This window comes from Podarcis vaucheri (assembly GCF_965113315.1).
Source record: "Podarcis vaucheri genome assembly, chromosome: 8".
Classification (NCBI taxonomy): Eukaryota; Metazoa; Chordata; class Lepidosauria; order Squamata; family Lacertidae; genus Podarcis; species Podarcis vaucheri.
In genome coordinates this window covers 14,851,863-14,870,686 of record NC_138766.1, presented here as the reverse complement: position 1 = coordinate 14,870,686, position 18,824 = coordinate 14,851,863, and the positions used below count along the sequence as shown (strand labels likewise).

The following is an 18,824-nucleotide window of genomic DNA, read 5'->3' as shown; positions in this document are numbered from 1 at the left end:
TTGTTTTTTTAAGGACATCAAACGCCTCTTCACAATCCAAATTCAGTAACAGAGTGAACTTCCATTCTATTTTGTATGATGGGTTTCCAGTTAAAATTCTCATTTGTTATTAGTACTGCTGCCATTGCAAGTTTTACTGTCAATTGACATGTTTCTTAAAAGCACATTTTGGGGAGGCTTGTCTTCTTCCACCAGAAGGTTAAAATGAGCTGAACTCTCCCAAAGGATATATGAATAGCAATGGGGTCTATAGAGTGCTCTCGGATTTGATAATTTTCATGGCATGTTAGAAAGGGAGATGAGACAGTGTGTAAGAGACTGGGCTATGTACCAGAAATGCTGGCCTTCAGACATTATAAGACTGCTGTCAGAAGATGAGGCTCTATGAAGTAATTTCCATATTCTGAAACATTATATAAATGCTAAGTACTGTTAACGTTACATTTGTAGAGAGGGCGTAATGAGGGTTTGAGCAGTGGCACGCTCTCCAAATCATCCTCATCAGGCATGCAGAGTTGTGGAGAGGAGGAAGGTGAAGAAGGGGCTGACGCTGTTCCACTTCCCCCTCCAATGGCAATCCAGCAACACAGTCTACTCCAGCCAGATTCGCAGGATGACAAGGTAAATAAATGAAAGGAGGGAGATCCCGTGGCAGAATGGTTTGACTGAAATGATTTGTGTTTGGTAATCAAAGCTGTTTGACGTGCAGTGTGTCATGTCAAACCCGAACATTTTGCAGAGCAGTATGGGCTCCCTGTGAACAGACCAGGAAGAGAGTAGTAGGTGGTTCATATCCAGAAGCCTGTGTGGTGGTGGTGGTGGTAGTGGTAATAAAATCCCTGCGCCACAAAAGTTTGAAGTCTACACAGTTAAAAACAATAAAACAGCAAGCCAGACCCACAGCACAGAGTAGAGCAACCTCAGTCCTGTTTCCCAAAGGCCTCCCTGAAGAGGAACATTGTCATTGATCTTCTGAAGGTCTGGGGAAAGAGTTGGTTGGGTGTGCCTCCCTAGACCTTCAGAACATCATCCTGCCTAGCTGTTCTCATTCCTGCATCTCGCCCCTCCATCACTGTGGCATGCGGAAGTTCCTTCCATCTTTTTGGATTGTTTGTCTGCCTTTGTCCTTCGTTCATCTCAAATTGGAAGGCTTTGTCAGCGCAAAGTTTTGCTAAGCAACCTGATTCTTCACATGTTGCATTTCACTCGACGTTCTGCTGCTTTCAGGCTTATCGTTTGAATTTTTAAAAAACACACCCACTCGGCATAATTTATGCCTTCTGACATAAACAAAAATTTATGATTCACACCTAACTTTTCGAAAATACAGATTTTGTTGTTGTGTATATAGTTTTCTCACGGACTTAGTTCTGCACCAAATACTTATTTTCCAAATGCACTTTTGAAAAACCAGTGACTTTACTTTTTAATATTTTCCTCTTCCTTTTTTGAGGGGCGGGGTATTTTTTTATGTGAGATCATGGCTACGCTTTCTTGGCAACAAGCCACCATTTTGGGCAAAGCAGATGTTTTCAGCATTTGGGGTTTTCCTACCCCCCCTTCCACACCCTTGTGGTTTTCTTGAGGATCTTAATCATTGTTAAGGTAACCACATCCTGACTAGCAGTGGGAATTTCCTGCATGCTCAGTAAAATTGACTCCCACAGTGTATAAAAGCATGGTAGAACCCAAAGTGAAATGTTCCTAAAGATGGACAGGAAGACCCCAAATTCCTCCTGTCCTTAGAATAAGTTTGATTCTTTTGCACATTAAACATTTGAGCCCCTACTCAGATGCTATCACAGGGCTCCAGCCAACAGAAGGAGCCCTACCTGGGTCAGAGCTCTCTCCATTCAGTGAGTTGAGGAATGCCATGTCACAGAAGCTGCTAAGAACTTCCATAGCATTGGAGGCCCTGCTGCTTTTGGCTGAGATGCTAGCTCTCGTACTAAATGTAAAGCGCCTAAAATCATTTTGTCACCCTTGGAAAGGATTTTGCTTCTGTTTCTCATCTCTGTGCCTGGGAAAGTCTGGAACAGACCTTTAAGGTTCATGTGCTTCCATCTAGACCCTTGCTCTCCTCACCATTTGTATTGTCTGGTGGTTTTAAAATAGGAAGTGTTAGAGGAGATCTGGAATACAGTGGTACCTCGGTTTTCTAACGTAATCCGTTCCGGAAGACCGTTTAACTTATGAAATGTTCGAAAACTGAAGAATTTACTTCTGGAAGCGTTTACTTACGGAAAACTCAATACGTTCAACTTCCAAAAAGTGTTTGAAAACCAAAGCAGTTACTTCTGGGTTTTCGGCGTTCAAAGACTGAAACGTTTGACTTCTGAGACGTTCGCAAACAGAGATACCACTGTATTAGAAACACAGGAACTTCTGTCTTTTTGGAGCCATGCTGTGAGAGGACTGGGGAAGAATATGCATGAGCCAGAGACATTGTCTCAGTCTCGCCATACATAGCAGCGTGAAGAGGGAAGCAGCACTTGAACAGTCCTAAAGGTCTGGAAAGTAATTTGACAAACCATTAAAAGTTAATTTCCACCCATTCCTCCACATTTCTCCATTCTGGAGTCCCGTGTGTCGTATAAACTTGACAGTGCTAGAGGGTGCAAGTGTCAACTACTTTTTAAAGGGATTTTTTTCTCACAGGACTTCTCTGTGCACCAGTACAAATGCCAGAATATAAAACCCGCCATCGGTTGCATGCTTGTGTTTTGCTACGGGGCAAATGGGGCTTCCGCCTTGGCCCAGTCATTGCTCACACATTCTCTTAGAATATGGTGAGAAAAATACATGCATGACGCTTGATGGACACCATGTGAGCTTGGTGATTGGCTATCCATGTCACAGAATCGCAGAAAAAGGCAGCATGGGGTTTGGAAATGGATCTCAAAACTTCCTTTACTTTTTTAAAAAAAATAACTCATCTGCTTTCCTAGTTGGGTAGATTCTACTTAGATGATTGACATACGTATAAGGCAATATTAAGAGTTCTAATCGCTGTTTATTGTGCCAAATGGCTTTTCCATTCTGTTAAAACACTTGCCCAGGCCTTTTTATGGTGCAGGAGTGGCCCCTGCGTGCACGCTCATATTTACACACGCAGTTATATCACAGGGTGCTCCAAACTGACACCCACACTCATGCTGACTCATAATCGTACGTGTAGTTTGTTCCCACTCAACAGAAGTCTCACATTCCGGGTGTTGGTGTGATTGGGTGTTGATGTGAAGCACCCAGTTTATAGCTGACATCATTGCACAGAGGAGGGCTGAGGGAATCGCTCCGCCTTCGTCTAAAGTTCTGGGCAACCGTCTGAACTGAGGCTGGAATCTAATGTGGGCTTTATCATTAACCCTTCGATCGCCAACACTGATACTGTTATGTGACTCTTGATACCCCACTCCTCAACACACTTGCACCAGTCTTTTAACCTGAAATGCCATCTTTCATAGGGCCGCTAAACAGTTGTCTGGGCTTGTTCTCTGTCTCACTGGAGCCAGGAACACAGAAAGTTCATTGAAAAGTAGCTTAGGGTAAGAGGCCTGCCTCTGCGCAATTTATTCACTGCCCCTAGTTACCCTCACAACCAAGAACTCTCGTTGTGCCATAAACCCACCTTGTGCTATGTCCCTAGCGAAATCGTCAGAGGCACAAATGAATCACATCCCGTTCCCGCCCCCCATTCCCCCCCCCCGTGGTGATTTAAAGGGAACTTGTGTAATTTCATCCTGATTGGATTTTAAACACACACACACCCCAAAATGTGGCAAGCTCTAGTTGACGTATTCAAGCAACTAGGTTTGGCTGAGTTTTCCTCTCCCTGGGCTCAGTAATTACACCTGAAATCTTTTATTATGTACAAAAAAGCTTTTGCATTATAAATATTTTGCTCTGTTCCATTTGGAAAAAATAATACTAAATATGGGAAAAACTAGTAAAAGGTGATTACAGAGAATCTTTCTCTTTCTCTCCATGTTCAATAGGTTGACCATAAAGCATTTCCCCTATTTCCTTAATATTTTTCACCCTGACAGGGTGAAACAAAAACAAAAACAAGCAGGTCTGGCAGTCACATATTTCCTTATTGCAACTTTATTGCAAGGTCTGAGATAATAGTATAACTGTGGTAACCTGTCCAGTTCTCAGGTTCTTATCTTCTAGTTTCTTACAATGTTTAGGAATTCAACATAACTTGCCGTTCGGACTAAAGCAACCAAGAATGCCTCTACCACAGGGATTATTTATAATTCCCACAATCTCTGGATCAGTTCTCACAACTAGGCCTAGAGTCAAGGTTTTCCTCTTCAGATTCCAGTCAGGCAACAGGCGAAATTAACAATTATCTTAGCTCCGCCTTCAGTATGTGACAGCGTTCAAGTTGCTTGAGCTTCTTCTTCTCCTACTTTAGTAATGTTTGTACCATCCCTTAGTTTGAACTCCTTAGGGCCATGGTTTTGAGCTGTGTTCCAGGGAATTCTGGGATTCCTTGGAAACGTCATGTAGGCATTTCTCAAATAGAAGATCAGTAATGGCGAACAAGCTCTCTGGAAAAAGGCTTCTTTGCAAGTACAGTACTGATCTTCCCCTGTAATGCATGCGTAGCTACATAGCAGTTTTGGTCATGTTCTGAGGAAGTCAAATCTCCGTTCTCATGCGGCTATGGTGAGTCCCACAGGCTTCACCAGTGTATCTTATGCACTGCCTTGTATACTCAGGAACATTTCCCAGAATTCTCTACAACTTGTGAGGGTGCCTTGGCAGCCAAGCTGATGTGGGGGGAAATCCCTGAAGGAAATAAAAAACAACAACATAGTGATATATAGCAAATTTCATCCGGGCAGGAATGGGCATACTCCAGTCTCAAGCTGTAGTGGGCTGCAAGGCATATGTGCCAAAGAAGTGCATGTTTTGTTGTAATATGTAGCCATTAAAAAGACAATTCACAAGTAAGTATGCACCTCCCGTTTTATGATGGTATTCCTGTGGGAATTAATTCTTCTCCAGTGTTTTGGTGCTACACAACCAAGCTGTTAATTGCTTTTTTAAAAAAAGTAGGTATCTCCTGATTTGTATTTCAAGTCAGTCATTGTGAAAGAATTGCCATTCTGATACACATCCAAGGTTTACCCAGTTACAGTGAGCAGAAAGGAAGGAGACAACAACAACAATGGCTGCCTCTATTTCCCTGTCCCTTTAAACTTGCTCAGGTGACATCCCTGTCCAGCCACTAGCACTTAATTCGGTGTCACTAAATAACAACCACTTCCATCACAGGATCTCAAAGATTCTTCAGTTTTCCATTTGGCAGTGCCATACATCATCATGAGTTGTGCTTAAATTGTAGCTTCTGAGTTTGCTTCTTGTTTTGGAAAGAATTGCTAAGATAGCTGCTATATTACTGTATAACTAATCTTTTTTTGTTTTTGTTTTCCTTTGTTTCTTTTCTTTCTTTTCTTTTTACTCTTCCTGTAGCATTATGTTGATTTATGTTCTGTCTCTGCTTTGGCTCAGTTTCCCTACCTCTCCATTTAGAGTTTCTTGTGTGTTCTCGCATTTGCCCCGCTCCCAATGTCCCCTGTCTCATTGAAGCTAACTCTACAGCACATGAAATTTGCATATTATTATTTCTATTCTTTAAATTATGGGAGCTAATCTTTCTGCTCCCATAGATGAGGTTGAACAGAGTTCCGTGTTCTGAAGCATTGTACCTGTTGGTTTAACATGTCCGTCCAGTGGTGAAGAACAACGTAACCTGTGTTTGCATGCTGTACATCCCTGCTGGTCCTTGTAATATGAAGTGAGGTTCATATTATTATGCCTTGTGTGCTTCCAGTTACTTAATGGTACATGTAATCTGCAAACAGGCTTGCATGTTTGCTAATTACTGAAAGCCAAATTCAGTGGCCACCAACCCTCCCAATATCCTTTTGCTGTCAACACCTTTTATCCTCAGTTGCAGCCATAAATTGGCATCTTGTAGCTTTTGAGGACAGAGATCTTCTAGACTCTGCACTTACCTTTGGGGGAGATGGATGGCACAAGGAATGGTGAGCAAAATGACCCTGCTCCCTTTTAGAATCATCAGTTGGCTCCTTGTTTAGTAGTCTTAGCCTACTCTCCAGTTGATTTATTGTTTCGTTCATTCATTGCAGTTCTTTTCCCTGTGGCTTTATAATGTGAGTTGAATTGGGAGGGGTGGGAAAGGATCCTTAGATAATTCGGTACATCCGGCATTGGCTTTGCGTAGTAGCTTTGATAGGTTCTACAGAAAGAAAAAAAGCAAGGGTTTCCAAAAAACATTCCCAGTCATCCAGCTGCAAATGGAGCATTATGAGATCCTATCCAGGTATTATAAAAGCATTAAATGGACACAGGCAGATTAATGTTTGTCAATACCAGAGTTTATTTAAAACTTCCTTTGGTGCTTGTGTCAAATAGAGGTTTCTTTAAAAAAAAAAGTAGTAGTGGAAAGAGAGGCATTTTGTTCATTAGCAAGATGCCTCGGGGACAAATATTTATAGTGTGTATAGCCTCAAACTGATATTGGGGATGCCTCTCCTCCTGCTTTTCACCCCATTGTGCAGACATCTTCCCGGTTATTGGTACGTCCTACCAGCTCAGAGACTCCCAGCGCAGCCGAACTTGTCAGTGCAATAGAGGAGCTTGTGAAGAGTAAAATGGTGAGTCTGGTTTGTTTGATGGCATGTTTTCCTTCCTTTTGGGGGGGGACCCTAGAGGCCCTCAATACGTTGTTGGACCACAACTCTCATCATCCCCAACCATATTAGCTGGGCCTGATGAGAGCGTGATTCCCACAATATGCGGAAGGCTATGGATTCCTCAGCTGAGGTCCAGCTCCGAGGGCCTTCTGGCTGTTCCCTCACTGTGAGAAGAGAAGTTACAGGGAACTAGGCAGAGGGCCTTCTTGGTAGTGGCACCCGCCCTGTGGACTGCCCTCCCGTCAGATGTCAAGGAAATAAACAACTATCTGACTTTTAGAAGACATCTGAAGGCAGCCCTGTTTAGGGAAGTTTTTAATGTCTGTTCTTTTATTGTATTTTAAATATTTTGTTGGAAGCAGGCCAGAGTGGCTGGGGAACCCAGCCAGATGGGCGAGGTAAAAATTTATTATTATTATTATTATTATTATTATTATTATTATTATTATTATTACCCCTGTTTAGAGCAGGGTGGAATCCTGTCAAAACATGTGGCTCTAAGAGCCATACTGGGGAATCAGACCAGAAGTCTCCCCTGTTGTTTTGTGTCCAAGTATCTGGTATTCAGTGGTACACTACTTCTGAACATGAAGATTCATTTAGCTCTGAGAGCCAATCCAGATTACAGTCACCTAAACTAGCAGCTGTCGCCACTTATCGTGGTAGTAAACTTCATAAGATAAGGAACTTGTTTCATTTATCCAGGCTTCAGCTTTGGTTGCTGGTATCAGGGCCCCTCCTGAAACCCTGGACTTAGGCACAGTTAGCCTGTGTTGGTGTGGACCTAAAAGGAAACTGCTTGCTGGGTGCAGCAAGGAGGGTTGCAGGATGACCTTTGGTGCCTGCAAATGGCCACACACATTGCAACACATCTTGCCACTGTTTAATTGCACCAGGGAAGGAGAGAGTTGTCAATACCCGTACACAGTTGACAAAGGTGTTAGAATAATAAATGATCAACATGTTCTTAAAATAGATAAAAGTACAGCATGTAAACGGCGTTTCCGTGTGCTGCGCTGGTGCTGGCTCTCCAGAGCAGCTTCGTCACGCTGGCCACGTGACCCGGAAGTGTCTCCGGACAGCGCTGGCCCCTGGCCTCTTAAGTGAGATGGGTGCACAACCCTAGAGTCGGACACGACTGGCCCGTACAGCCAGCATTTTTTACAGCATGTGTATGTGAAATAGATTGTGCTGATGGTGTTGCCCCAATCTCACTTGTTTATCGTTTTCCACTTAGGCTCTGGAGGATCGTCCAAGCTCACTGATGGTGGACCAGGGAGACAGCAGCAGCCCATCATTCAATCCATCAGACAACTCACTTCTCTCCTCCTCTTCGCCCATAGATGAGATGGAAGAGCGGAAGTCCAGCTCTTTAAAAAGGCGACAGTAAGACTAGCCCACCAATCCCTTTCCCTTATATGCTTAAGAAGAGCATCTGTCCTTTGCCTCCTGTGTTGTAAAATCTGTGTTATTGTAGACATTAGTTTCTACCTCTTTTGTTCAGCGAGTTACGACTTTGATTATTTCAACTGTTGGAGGATTTTGCCAGAAAGCCAGCTAAATTGCAATAATTTCCCCTATCTAGCACATTAGCCCCCAGTCTTGTGCTTGTAATGCTTTTAAAAACTTAGCAGGAAAGTTGAGAGTCTCAGAAACATAAAATGTTTACTTTGGGGGGCTCTTCAGTTCTCACAAATGGTAGCTGCAACAACCAGTAAGGCCTTTAACGGTGCCACTTTGTGGAATGTTGATTATATTAAATCCACTTGGCATGTACACTTCAAATTTCAGTATGAGGAACATTAGTACTTTTTAACTATTCTTGAAATAGATAGATATTTTTTTTAAAAAAACTCATGTTGCTTAGTCACACCATCTTTTACCACAGTATTCCCTACTGTTTTTTTACATGCATAGAAATTGTTCATATCGCAAAACACCACCCTTAACTATTCTCACTTTTCGTAACTTTGCAGCTATGTTCTACAGGAATTAGTGGAGACGGAGAGAGATTATGTGAGAGATCTTGGTTACGTAGTAGAGGTATGTCTTTTTAAAATCAGTGTGCTGCTTACAGTCCGATCAGAAACACAAACTTCAGAAGGGTAAAGAGGAAAGCGCCATTCCTCTCCACCGAACACCTTTGGAGGATGCTATCAGCAATGCTTGGAGAAATCTACTTTGTCACCTGTTATATTAGTCCCTTTTTAGCTAGTTATGAACTAGGTTAAGATTTGTAATTACTAGACAACAGTTTCCGGTGTTATGGATGAGCTAGCAATAATTCCCTATGTAAAATATCTTTGAGAAGGCGCTTTTTACAAGCTGCCAACTTAACTGCATATGGACAGCTGAAAATGTAAATTCTGAATCCTGGCTGTAATTAGTTTCCATTCCAGCACGAGATCAGGACCGCCTGCTGTTTCTTGGCTCTTCTGTAAAATAAGCTGTTGAATCTTTAAGGCCGGCTTGGTAATATATTTGCAGTGAATATGTTCAGCCCTTGTGCAGGAATGTAGGCAATGGAATGGCTGGCAGTATTTCAGTTTTAGAACGGACAGCTGGAACACCTTTTAATAAACAGGCCTCTTAATAGATTTAGGAACAACTTCTGAACGTGGCAGCAAATTAAACAAGTACAATAGATGTACTTTAAAAATGGATTCAATTAGATTGCTTTGAGTTGCTGCTTCTGTTGTCCTGAATTTATGATCTGGAAAGAATCAGAAGTGTGGGATCACAGGGCTCTCTAGGCTGAGTTACAAATTGTATTGAGTACCCCAGCTTCTGTGTTCCAAATTGCGTTCATTCGTGCAACCTAATTGAGCCGATTGTTGCCCACACCAGGGCTGCTCTACATATAGGGCTTCTTCGGGCTCTTTATAGCACAGTAGACAATTTGTATGCTTGCATTCCTTGCACTAGCGGATCTGCTTGCTCCCGCAAAGGCTTTGTTTCAGGCTATTAAATCCCCCTACGCAATAATATACATGGGTCCGTGACCAAACAGAAAGCAGTTTGTATAAACTGGACGGTATGTGTAGTGAATCGTTAGCTGTTGCTGGAACGTGTGCAAATACACTCGTGGAAGTAGCTGTTGGTTCTGCGCGTATATTATTCTAGTTCACAACTACCGTATTTTTCCATGTATAACACGCCCCCTGTGTATAAGATGCCCCCTATTTTGGGGAACTCCCAATTTAAGAAAATGGGGGGAGATGGCCTGAAGTTGTTGAGCTTTTTTGAGTACCCAGGAGGTTTCCTGCTTTCTGGGGGGAAGGGAGAGCCCAGGGTTGTTAAGACTTCTTTTTGCTGAAAATCACTCACCCCAAAACCACTTGCCACAGCCACCAATCACACACACAGTAACCGCTGACAAGCGGCTGCAAACAATCGCCCATCTCCCATCTGCACTATCCGTGTATAAGACGACCCCTGATTTTGAACATCATTTTATAGTAAAAAAAATCCTGGTATTATACATGGAAATGTACGGTCATTTGTGGAAGACTTCAATATTGTTGGCTAGTCCAAAGTAACTGTGAAAGCTCTATACCGGGGAGCTACATTGGGAATGTAGTTAGTTTCCATTTACTGAAAATAATACTTTCACAGATTTTGGAACGCAGAGATTTTGGAATGCAGAAATAAAGAGAATAATAAAATCTAGCATACGGAAGGGCACTTTAACTAAATTATATAATTTGGTATTTGAATGATTGGTGTGAATAATTGCATTATAAATTGGTATTGTTATAATGAGGCCAATAATAATTGGACTGTAATTAAAAACTAATAAAAAAATATTATAAAAAAAGAAAATAATACTTGCACACATATCACACAAACTGGCCCCCAGTAACGCACAATGAGTCTCCATAAGTCTGGATCCAGCATGAATTTGCTGTCAAGATTAGATATTTTCCTTTTGCCTTTCTGAGCTGCTTTTCCCACAGACTTGGTCCCGTGAGTTGATGTGTCAAGCCAGATAAGGAGCAATGTAACATTATACATAAAGCACGCAAACTGATAATATGAAAAAGAGTAAATCAGGATTTGTTACAAGTTTCAGTACTTACGTGACCACAATGTGGAAGCATTTTGGAAAAGTATTTTCAACTACGCGGTTGCAAAAATGTTTGGCCTCCAGTTGGGCCTCTTGTGTTTTTTGTGATCTAAATAAGGGCATGGCTTATGGCAGGTGTGGGCAGAAGACCACTGGCCAGCCCTGATGGTTGTTGATCCTATCCTGCGAGGCATTTCTTAAACAAGAGTTCATACTCAGAATCAATGAATGCATATTAGTTATGCCATTAGCACTTCATCCTAAATACAGTGGTACCTCGTGTTACGTACTTACTCCGTTCTGGAGGTCCATTTGTAACAGGAAATCGCTCGTAACATGAGGCACGCTTTCTCTAACGGCACCTCCTGCTGCTGCCGTGCCACCGGAGCACGACTTCTGCTTGCATCCCGGGGCAAAGTTCGCAACAAGGGGCATCTACTTCCGGGTTAGCGGAGTGTGTGACCCACAGCATTCATAAGGGGGATGGTACATAACATGGTACCACTATATGTACTTTCAGCCACCCAGATAGATAGATAGATAGATAGATAGATAGATAGATAGATAGATATTATTAAAAACACATCAGCCGGCAGGGGGATTTTGGGGGATGGGGGAAGAATGATAGAGGGCCCAAGATGATACTCAGCAGTTTGCAATGTTAAAAGTAATAAAAAGGTGAACAGCGGCGCTCATGTCCATTTTTCTTACTAACTTATTCCAGGGTTACATGGCACTCATGAAAGAAGATGGTGTTCCGGACGACATGAAAGGGAAAGACAAAATTGTGTTTGGCAACATTCATCAAATATATGACTGGCACAGAGAGTATGTATGTTTTTGTTTTTGTTCAAAACTGGTTTTCTTTCTGGTTCTCATCTCGCATAACCAGCTGAAGAAGTGGACAGAAACCACCCCAAGCAGCATAAAAATATTATACTGGAAAAATTCAGTCGAGCACGTTGTAAAGATTGACATAGAACCATAGAATTGTAGAGTTGGAAGGGTCCCTGAGGGTCACCTAGTCCAACCCCCTGCAATACAGGAATCTCAACTAGATCATATATGACAGGTGGCCATCCAACCTCTGCTTAAATATCTCCAGCGAAGGAGAGTCCACCACCTTTCATGGGAATTGGTTCCATTGTCAAACAGCTCGTACTGTCAAGAAACGTCTTCCTGATGTTTCGTTGGACTCTCCTTTCTTGTAACTTTCATCCATTGGTTCGGGTCTTATCCTCTGGAGCAGGAGAAGACATGCTCGCTCCATCTTTCATATGACAGCCCTTCAGAGACCCTTTGCCAAGTGTCAGGCAGGGAGCTACTGGATAAGGGGGTCTTTTCTCTGGAGGCACACAAATTATGTATTTTTTCAACCAGGCATCCACCATTAGGTGCCAGGCAAAGGTTGCCCTGCTCTCTTGTGCTTTTTGTAATGAACGGATACTGTTGGAAGGCCATTCCTGGATATGCATCTGGTGCCCAGTTTATTTCAGTAGAAAGAAATTACTTTAGCTTTTACCACTTGGGGGCAGTTTCCAATTTACAACATGCAAAGCTGGAACTGTAAGCCAATTATTTCCAGCACTAAGGTGGTTTAGCTGTGCCTTGTTTCAGATGGAAGTCTGACATCTATATTACAGTTTTATTCTTAACATTTGGACGTGTCTGGTACCTAAGGATGGAGCCTTTGGAGTCCTATTAGTCCTGGTTGTTCTAGTAACAGGGATGCCCTTGATTTAAAGTAACTTTGTGGCTCGAGAATGTGGTCTCAGCTGAAAGTTTCAGATCCCTTCATTTCACAATTGTGCACAGTCTGCCATAAGATGAGATCTTAGATTTTGGTTCTGTTCTATCTGAGCAGCAATTGCTCTTAGTGTCTGGGAGTCTTATATTTGGAAAGTCTACAGACAAGAATAACTGTCTGGTGAACTATTTGGACTATTGCAAGACATTTCTGAATGGATTCATTTATCTCTGCAGAATCTGTGGATGAAAGGCCTACATTGCAAACATTGCTAGGGCCCCGCAAATGGCCTTCTGTGTGTTCTATCCCTTTAGTATCTCTACGAACGAGTGGTGGCAACTACATAATTGACAGACCTTGGATTTGAGCCAGTTCCTCAACTGCTAGTGCAGGTTCATGTAACATGATTCATCTACACTGGAATTTCCCTTATCCCTAGATAAAGATAATTTTGCAATTTGCTTTTGCTCAAGTTTGGAAGTAACATGAGTGCATTGACATGCAACTCTACACACCGTGTTCACTACTCAGCTATTTGCCATTGTGATGAAGAGGACATGGCATATGTGTTAGTTGAGCTCTGATTCAGAGGAATCCCAAGTTAGGGCAAAGCTTCCTTGCTGTTGCTTGTTAACTTTCATTTTGAAGAAACCCTACACTTTCCCCAGATGTTCTTCGCCTGGGCTCAGAATTGTCCCAGCCACACAGTCAAACCAAGTGGCTGTTTGAGGCAATTATAATTTTAAGGGAACTTACTCAGCAGTGTCCAAGCTGAGAGGGGCACCCTGGGATTTCTTGCAGCATTTAAGAGGTTGCCGGGCTGGACATAACACTGGGGCGATGTGATATGGCTGCTGGCAAATGACAAAAGTGTCTTCAGCCAATCCACTGATGCGTCTTCCACAAACCTTTCTATTTCCAAAAGTGGATGCCTCCCACAGAGGAAATGCAACCAAACTGTTGTCTGCTGTTGAATCAGTTGTCTGTTGCCACAATGAGGCTAATAATAAATATATTTTTGTACTGCTCAGTTTCTTTTTAGGAGAATTAGAGAAGTGCCTTGAGGATCCAGAAAAATTGGGATCACTTTTTGTTAAACATGTAAGTATGTTCCTCCTCTCCATTGCATATATAGAAGCCGCGTTGATCATAGATCTGGATATTTGACAACATACAAGCAGCCCTTATATCTTCACCCATGTATTCTCCATTCTGTGCCTTTTTTAAAATGCTTAGTTAGAGTGGTAGGAATAGTAAACTTGGGGGAGATATAAAGAAATTATGCACAGAACAAATTCCAGCACTAACGCCTTCCGTTCTTTCTTAAATGTGTAGGCAGTGACAGAACGTGCAATCTGTTACACTCTCACTTAGTTTCCTGATTTTTCTACTTAGCCAGACTTTTGTGGCTTTCCATATGTACAACGAATCTGAAATATGCTCTTAAAGAACAGAGGTTATTTCTTCACTTCTTTATTTGGACCATGACACATTTCCTCATGGTGGGGGTGGGAGTCTCCTCAAGAAGATCAGCCACGCTTCCTGAAAGATGGAGTTGTTCATTACTGTCATTTTAGCCCTGCAGAGCACACAGCCAGAGAGAAGTGTTGGACCTTGCTTTGACTCAAAGTGTGCCCTAGAATGCCCACAACCTTAGAGTACGCTCCAGAATTCTTTGCAATATAAGGAGGGTTCATGACTGGCTCTGACAGTTCCTTGGCAGTGGGAAGCAGTCCCTGAGGGCACAAAGTTTTGGAGCAGCTGCTCTCATGCACAAGCCTGCATAACAAATGGATTTATTAATTTGGGGGCAGCAGGGAGGATATGCCTTGACAGTAACGTGGGTCATAATCCTCTGCCAAATGTCTCTGGGCACAAAGTGTAGACTTGAGGCGAACATAGATATGACCACCAGCAGGCTAATTGTGTAAAAGGTGCTCTCCTTCAGTTGCAGTTATCATTGTTGGCTGTGTTTGTGTACGGCAGTCATGGGGAACCTCTCAAGCTCCTGCTGTTGCTGAACTGCAATGGCCATCACCTCTGAGCATTGCCCATGCTTTCTTGGACTGATGGGAAGTGTCATTCAGCAGCATCTGAAGAGCCAGAAGTTCCCCACACCTAGTCCGTTGCACACTTGATTTATCCAAGCACTTGTGAGCATATGTAAGGAAGAGAGTAGGTGAGACAGTATGGAAAATGCAATATCTTATATGGACCATTATATTCCTGTAGAATATGGTAGCTTTTGTTCTAATGATCTGTGCTGTGCTGTTCTGGTCCGTGCCAAGTATGCTTTACGTTTTCATGAAATACAACATCCTTGTTCTTTTCCCTCTGCTCCAGGAGAGAAGATTGCACATGTACATAGTTTACTGCCAAAACAAACCAAAGTCTGAGCATATTGTCTCGGAATACATTGATACTTTTTTTGAGGTAAGTGCCAAAGGCAGGGGAGAAGGGGGTTGGCTGTCTCTTTCTGGACAGAAGAAATATACTCATAATCTTTTCCAAAAATTCTTGTTCTTTGCAGTCTCTGAGACATTATCTCTCTCAGGATCTGTGGCTGAGATCGAAATTAGTTTATTGTTACCAAATGAATAAACTCTCTCTCCACCCCCTCAACCCCCATTTAGCTCTAGGGTTTAATAACTCTGTACATCAAATTCCGCTTCAAGGTGAATTACAGCATGGAATCGTGTTTTTTTGTGATTTTACCATACAATACTTGTGAGACATCAGGAAGCTGAGTGACATCGACTCGTTTAACTGGATCTTAAGATGTTGTCATAGCAACCTGAATTCAAATCACTAGCTGCTTTCACATACCAGGCCAAAGACATTGAAATGAGGGGGAAAGTTTAAACCATTGTTTCCCAAGCTTGGGTCTCTTGCTGTTTTTGGATGGTGCTCCCATTATCCCTAGCTAGCAGGACTAGTGGTCGGGGGATGATGGGAATTGTAGTTCAAAAACAGCTGGAGACCTAAGTTTGGGAAAACACTGGTTTAAATGAAGAGTAATAGAGACTACTACTTATTCAGATGTGGCTAAATCTCTGTTTACGGTGTTGATTCTGTCAGCTTGAAGGTACAAGCAAGGATAGGTGTTGGTCCCTAGATATGTATGAACACATGATGCCTCTGTATTGACTGAGCATCAGGTGTTAATAGAAGACTACTTTTAGCCCAACAGACAATCCAAGGGAATAGTTTACTTATGCATCCTTCTTTTGCCAGCCAATCAAAGCCTGGAAAATTAAGTAGGGCCAAAGTGAGTCTTTCTTGTTCCCAAGCTGGCCTGAGGTTGCTGCCACCATCATCTCCCTTTCCTATTAAAGTTTAAGCCCCCAGGTTATTAAAATGTAAGCCCCCCAGGTTTGGCATCCATAGATGGTCTGGCTGTGTGTAACTAAGAATAACTGCCGTCCTTTAACAGGAGGGATGATAGGCCCAGACAGGATAAAGGGGATGAGACTCAATAGATTTCTTTGGGATATGGATAGAATGAAGTCAGGGAAGACGTGAGCCCTACTGAAAAGCAAACTTCTGTTTTTTTAACAGTTCATTTTGCTAAGTAAATTAGAGAGTTAATCTAAGGGAAGCTGTTAGGAATCCTGAAGGGAAATCTGTATTACAGTAGATGTCAAAACTAGCCTCCTTGATGATACTGCCTCTCAAAAGAGAGAGTTACAGGATCTGCTCTGAACTTTTATTTTACTACTACTAGGACCTGAAGCAACGTTTGGGTCACCGACTTCAGCTCACCGACTTGCTGATAAAACCAGTGCAAAGAATTATGAAATACCAATTGCTACTAAAGGTAAGGCACTTTGAATGCTCTCGGTTGGGGTTTTTATTGCTGTATAGAATTTGGAACTTTTTTTAAAAAAAGATTGCTTTGCATCTTATAGATATAGGCAGATATTTCTCAGAAAGTACCCACAAATGTTCTTTGTTTTTGTTGGAACACTGTGTCTGCTAAGGTAGTTTACATAAGTATGCATCAGGAAATAGTAAATAACTAGCGTTAATTCTGATCTGAAAATGTTTCATTTCCTCTGTTTGCCAATTTCAGAGAAAGCAGAGCCCTTTGTGGTGATCTAGCTACTTGTGAATAGAAGAACATTTGTTTTGTTAGATTTCTTACCTCCCTTATAACATATGGCTACAACCATAAAATACACAACCTAAAGCACTTCCCCGTATAAAACAAAAACACAGTAAATATGCAAAACAATTTGAAGGACAGTCAGGAAACACACTTTCTTTTTACTGTTTGATTTCTTCACCTAAGCATTTTATTTCTGATATGCTGTACATCAGGGCTTCCCAGAAGTCCCAAAATGGGATGGTAGATAAATGCACATTTTATTATCATCAGCAGTTTCTGATCATCCGGACTGCCCAATATATATACATACACATACATATATAATTTTAATGGAAGAGGTCAACTCATAGTTCTTTCTTTTTCTTTGCAGGACTTCCTTAAGTACTCCAAAAAAGCTAATCTTGATACAACAGAATTAGAGGTACTTAGAAATACTGTTTTCTTAAATATTTATGCCAGCATCAAGACAGCTGTTGTAGCAGAATTATAGCACTCTTTCTGTATCTGTCTGCAGTCTGTGGACCTCCTTCACACAGATTGTTCTGTTTTTGTTTTTCCACATTGCATTTATTCTGGAATTAATGGTTAAAGCAGCAGGTCCATCACTTTGGGAAAATTCGTCATGGAGATTACAGGAAGGGGCAGGGTGTTCCCAGAAGCAGTCTCCCAACAAATGTTATTATATAGCCTGCCTCTTTGATATCTGCAATCAATCTTGGTAGTGGCACCTTAGAGAATCTGAAAAGAATAACTAAAAGGCATTGCACAGTTGACTGTTCTAATCTCTCTCTCTTTCTTGATTCAATAGAGGGCTGTAGACGTAATGTGTATAGTCCCAAAACGGTGCAACGACATGATGAATGTTGGTCGTTTACAAGGATTTGATGTAAGTCCTTCCTTGGGTTTGGGCACCTTTTTCTTCACAAACAGCATACTTCCATTACAATCTGGTTTCAAGTCACCTGGAAGCATTTTAAGAATAAGTGCATGCAGTGGCGTAGCGTGGGTTGTCAGCACCCGGGGCAAGGCAAGTAATTTGCGCCCCCCTAACCCGTGGATTTGCACCCCCTAACCCTAACCCCCAGATGTTGCGCCCGGTGCGGCCGGCCCCCCCTGCACCCCCCACGCTACGCCACTGAGTGCATGTACTCTTAACATTTGGACTTGTTTCAGCTTCAAATTTACTCCTAAAATCCAATTAAAGTGCCTTTTTTCTTGTTAGAGGTTGAAAACAGACCATAGGGAAGTAGCCTTCTCGCTCGCTTGCCCCTGCTAGGTCCCTGAACTGTAATGCTGGCAGGAGGGCAAAGCATGAGGATAGGAATAGTACAGGGAACCATGCCCCTGTAGGCTTGCACCCAAACTTAGAACTCATGGCCTCTTGTCCCTGCTCTTTCATCCTCCTAGAGCACCTGGGCTGGATCTACACTGATCTGGAAAATGCTATTTTAAAAATGCTATTAAAAAAATAGCTCCCAGTGCAATTTCCCATTGGCAACACATCGCTACTCTACAACTCCCTCTGGTGTTACATTTTTATAACACATTTTAACGTTATAACTCACCAATGTAGATTAGTCCCTGTGCTCATCTGACATATGCATGTTGAACGTCACAGTTGTTTGAACAAGAGCCAGTATATAATGTGCAGAGATAATGCAGTGAGGCCGAATTCACGTGGTTGTTATGTAATAATGGCTCAGATGATATACATCAGGTGGAAGTAAGGCATAGCTGTCAACTTTTCCCTTTTCTTGCAAGGAATCATATTTGGAATAAGGGAATTTCCCTTTAAAAACGGGGGAAAGTTGACAGCTATGGAGGTAAGGAGCTGCATTCCTGAATCCCACTAAATTGTACATTTGCTAACAGGTGGGGCTGCTTGGTTGTGACATTTCAAGATGTGTCCCAAAGGAAGTGTGCACACAACCCATGATCACGTGGAATGGGAAAAGGCTTCCTGATGACCATGAGAGATTGTGTGATTTTCTTTCTATAACCTTAACTGTATTGATCCCACTATTTCTGCCATTTTGTTGTTGTTTTTAATCAGACACATGCCCCTTTGGATTCCCATCTTCAGTCTTCTACAGGCTACAGTCCTTCGGGGGTAAATTTAGCAAAGCACCGTAATAATGTAGATATAGTTTGAATCGGAGAGCAGCACTAATT

At 42.2% G+C, this 18,824-nt stretch overlaps 2 protein-coding genes across 8 annotated transcripts in view; one reads left to right on the top strand and one right to left on the bottom strand.

Moving 5' to 3' along the window:
* Positions 1-18,824, top strand: part of TRIO (trio Rho guanine nucleotide exchange factor) — a 281,042-nt gene that overhangs the window by 230,327 nt on the left and 31,891 nt on the right. For 6 of the 7 annotated variants that reach the window (XM_082234103.1, XM_082234106.1, XM_082234105.1 and 3 more), the window contains exons 36-45: positions 451-621; positions 6,597-6,692; positions 7,969-8,117; positions 8,708-8,774; positions 11,522-11,625; positions 13,576-13,645; positions 14,888-14,977; positions 16,269-16,361; positions 17,023-17,073; positions 17,461-17,538. In XM_082234103.1, coding sequence (XP_082090229.1) covers positions 451-621; positions 6,597-6,692; positions 7,969-8,117; positions 8,708-8,774; positions 11,522-11,625; positions 13,576-13,645; positions 14,888-14,977; positions 16,269-16,361; positions 17,023-17,073; positions 17,461-17,538 — 969 coding nt within the window. Of the gene's footprint in view, positions 1-450; positions 622-5,484; positions 6,564-6,596; positions 6,693-7,968; positions 8,118-8,707; positions 8,775-11,521; positions 11,626-13,575; positions 13,646-14,887; positions 14,978-16,268; positions 16,362-17,022; positions 17,074-17,460; positions 17,539-18,824 lie in introns of those variants that run through there. The other variant, XM_082234109.1, reaches the window with a different exon arrangement.
* Positions 17,479-18,824, bottom strand: part of LOC309538817 (uncharacterized protein) — a 62,346-nt gene continuing 61,000 nt past the window's right edge. The window contains exon 5 of the mRNA XM_082234725.1: positions 17,479-17,614. The gene's annotated coding sequence lies outside the window, so the exon portion shown is untranslated. The remainder of the gene's footprint in view (positions 17,615-18,824) is intronic.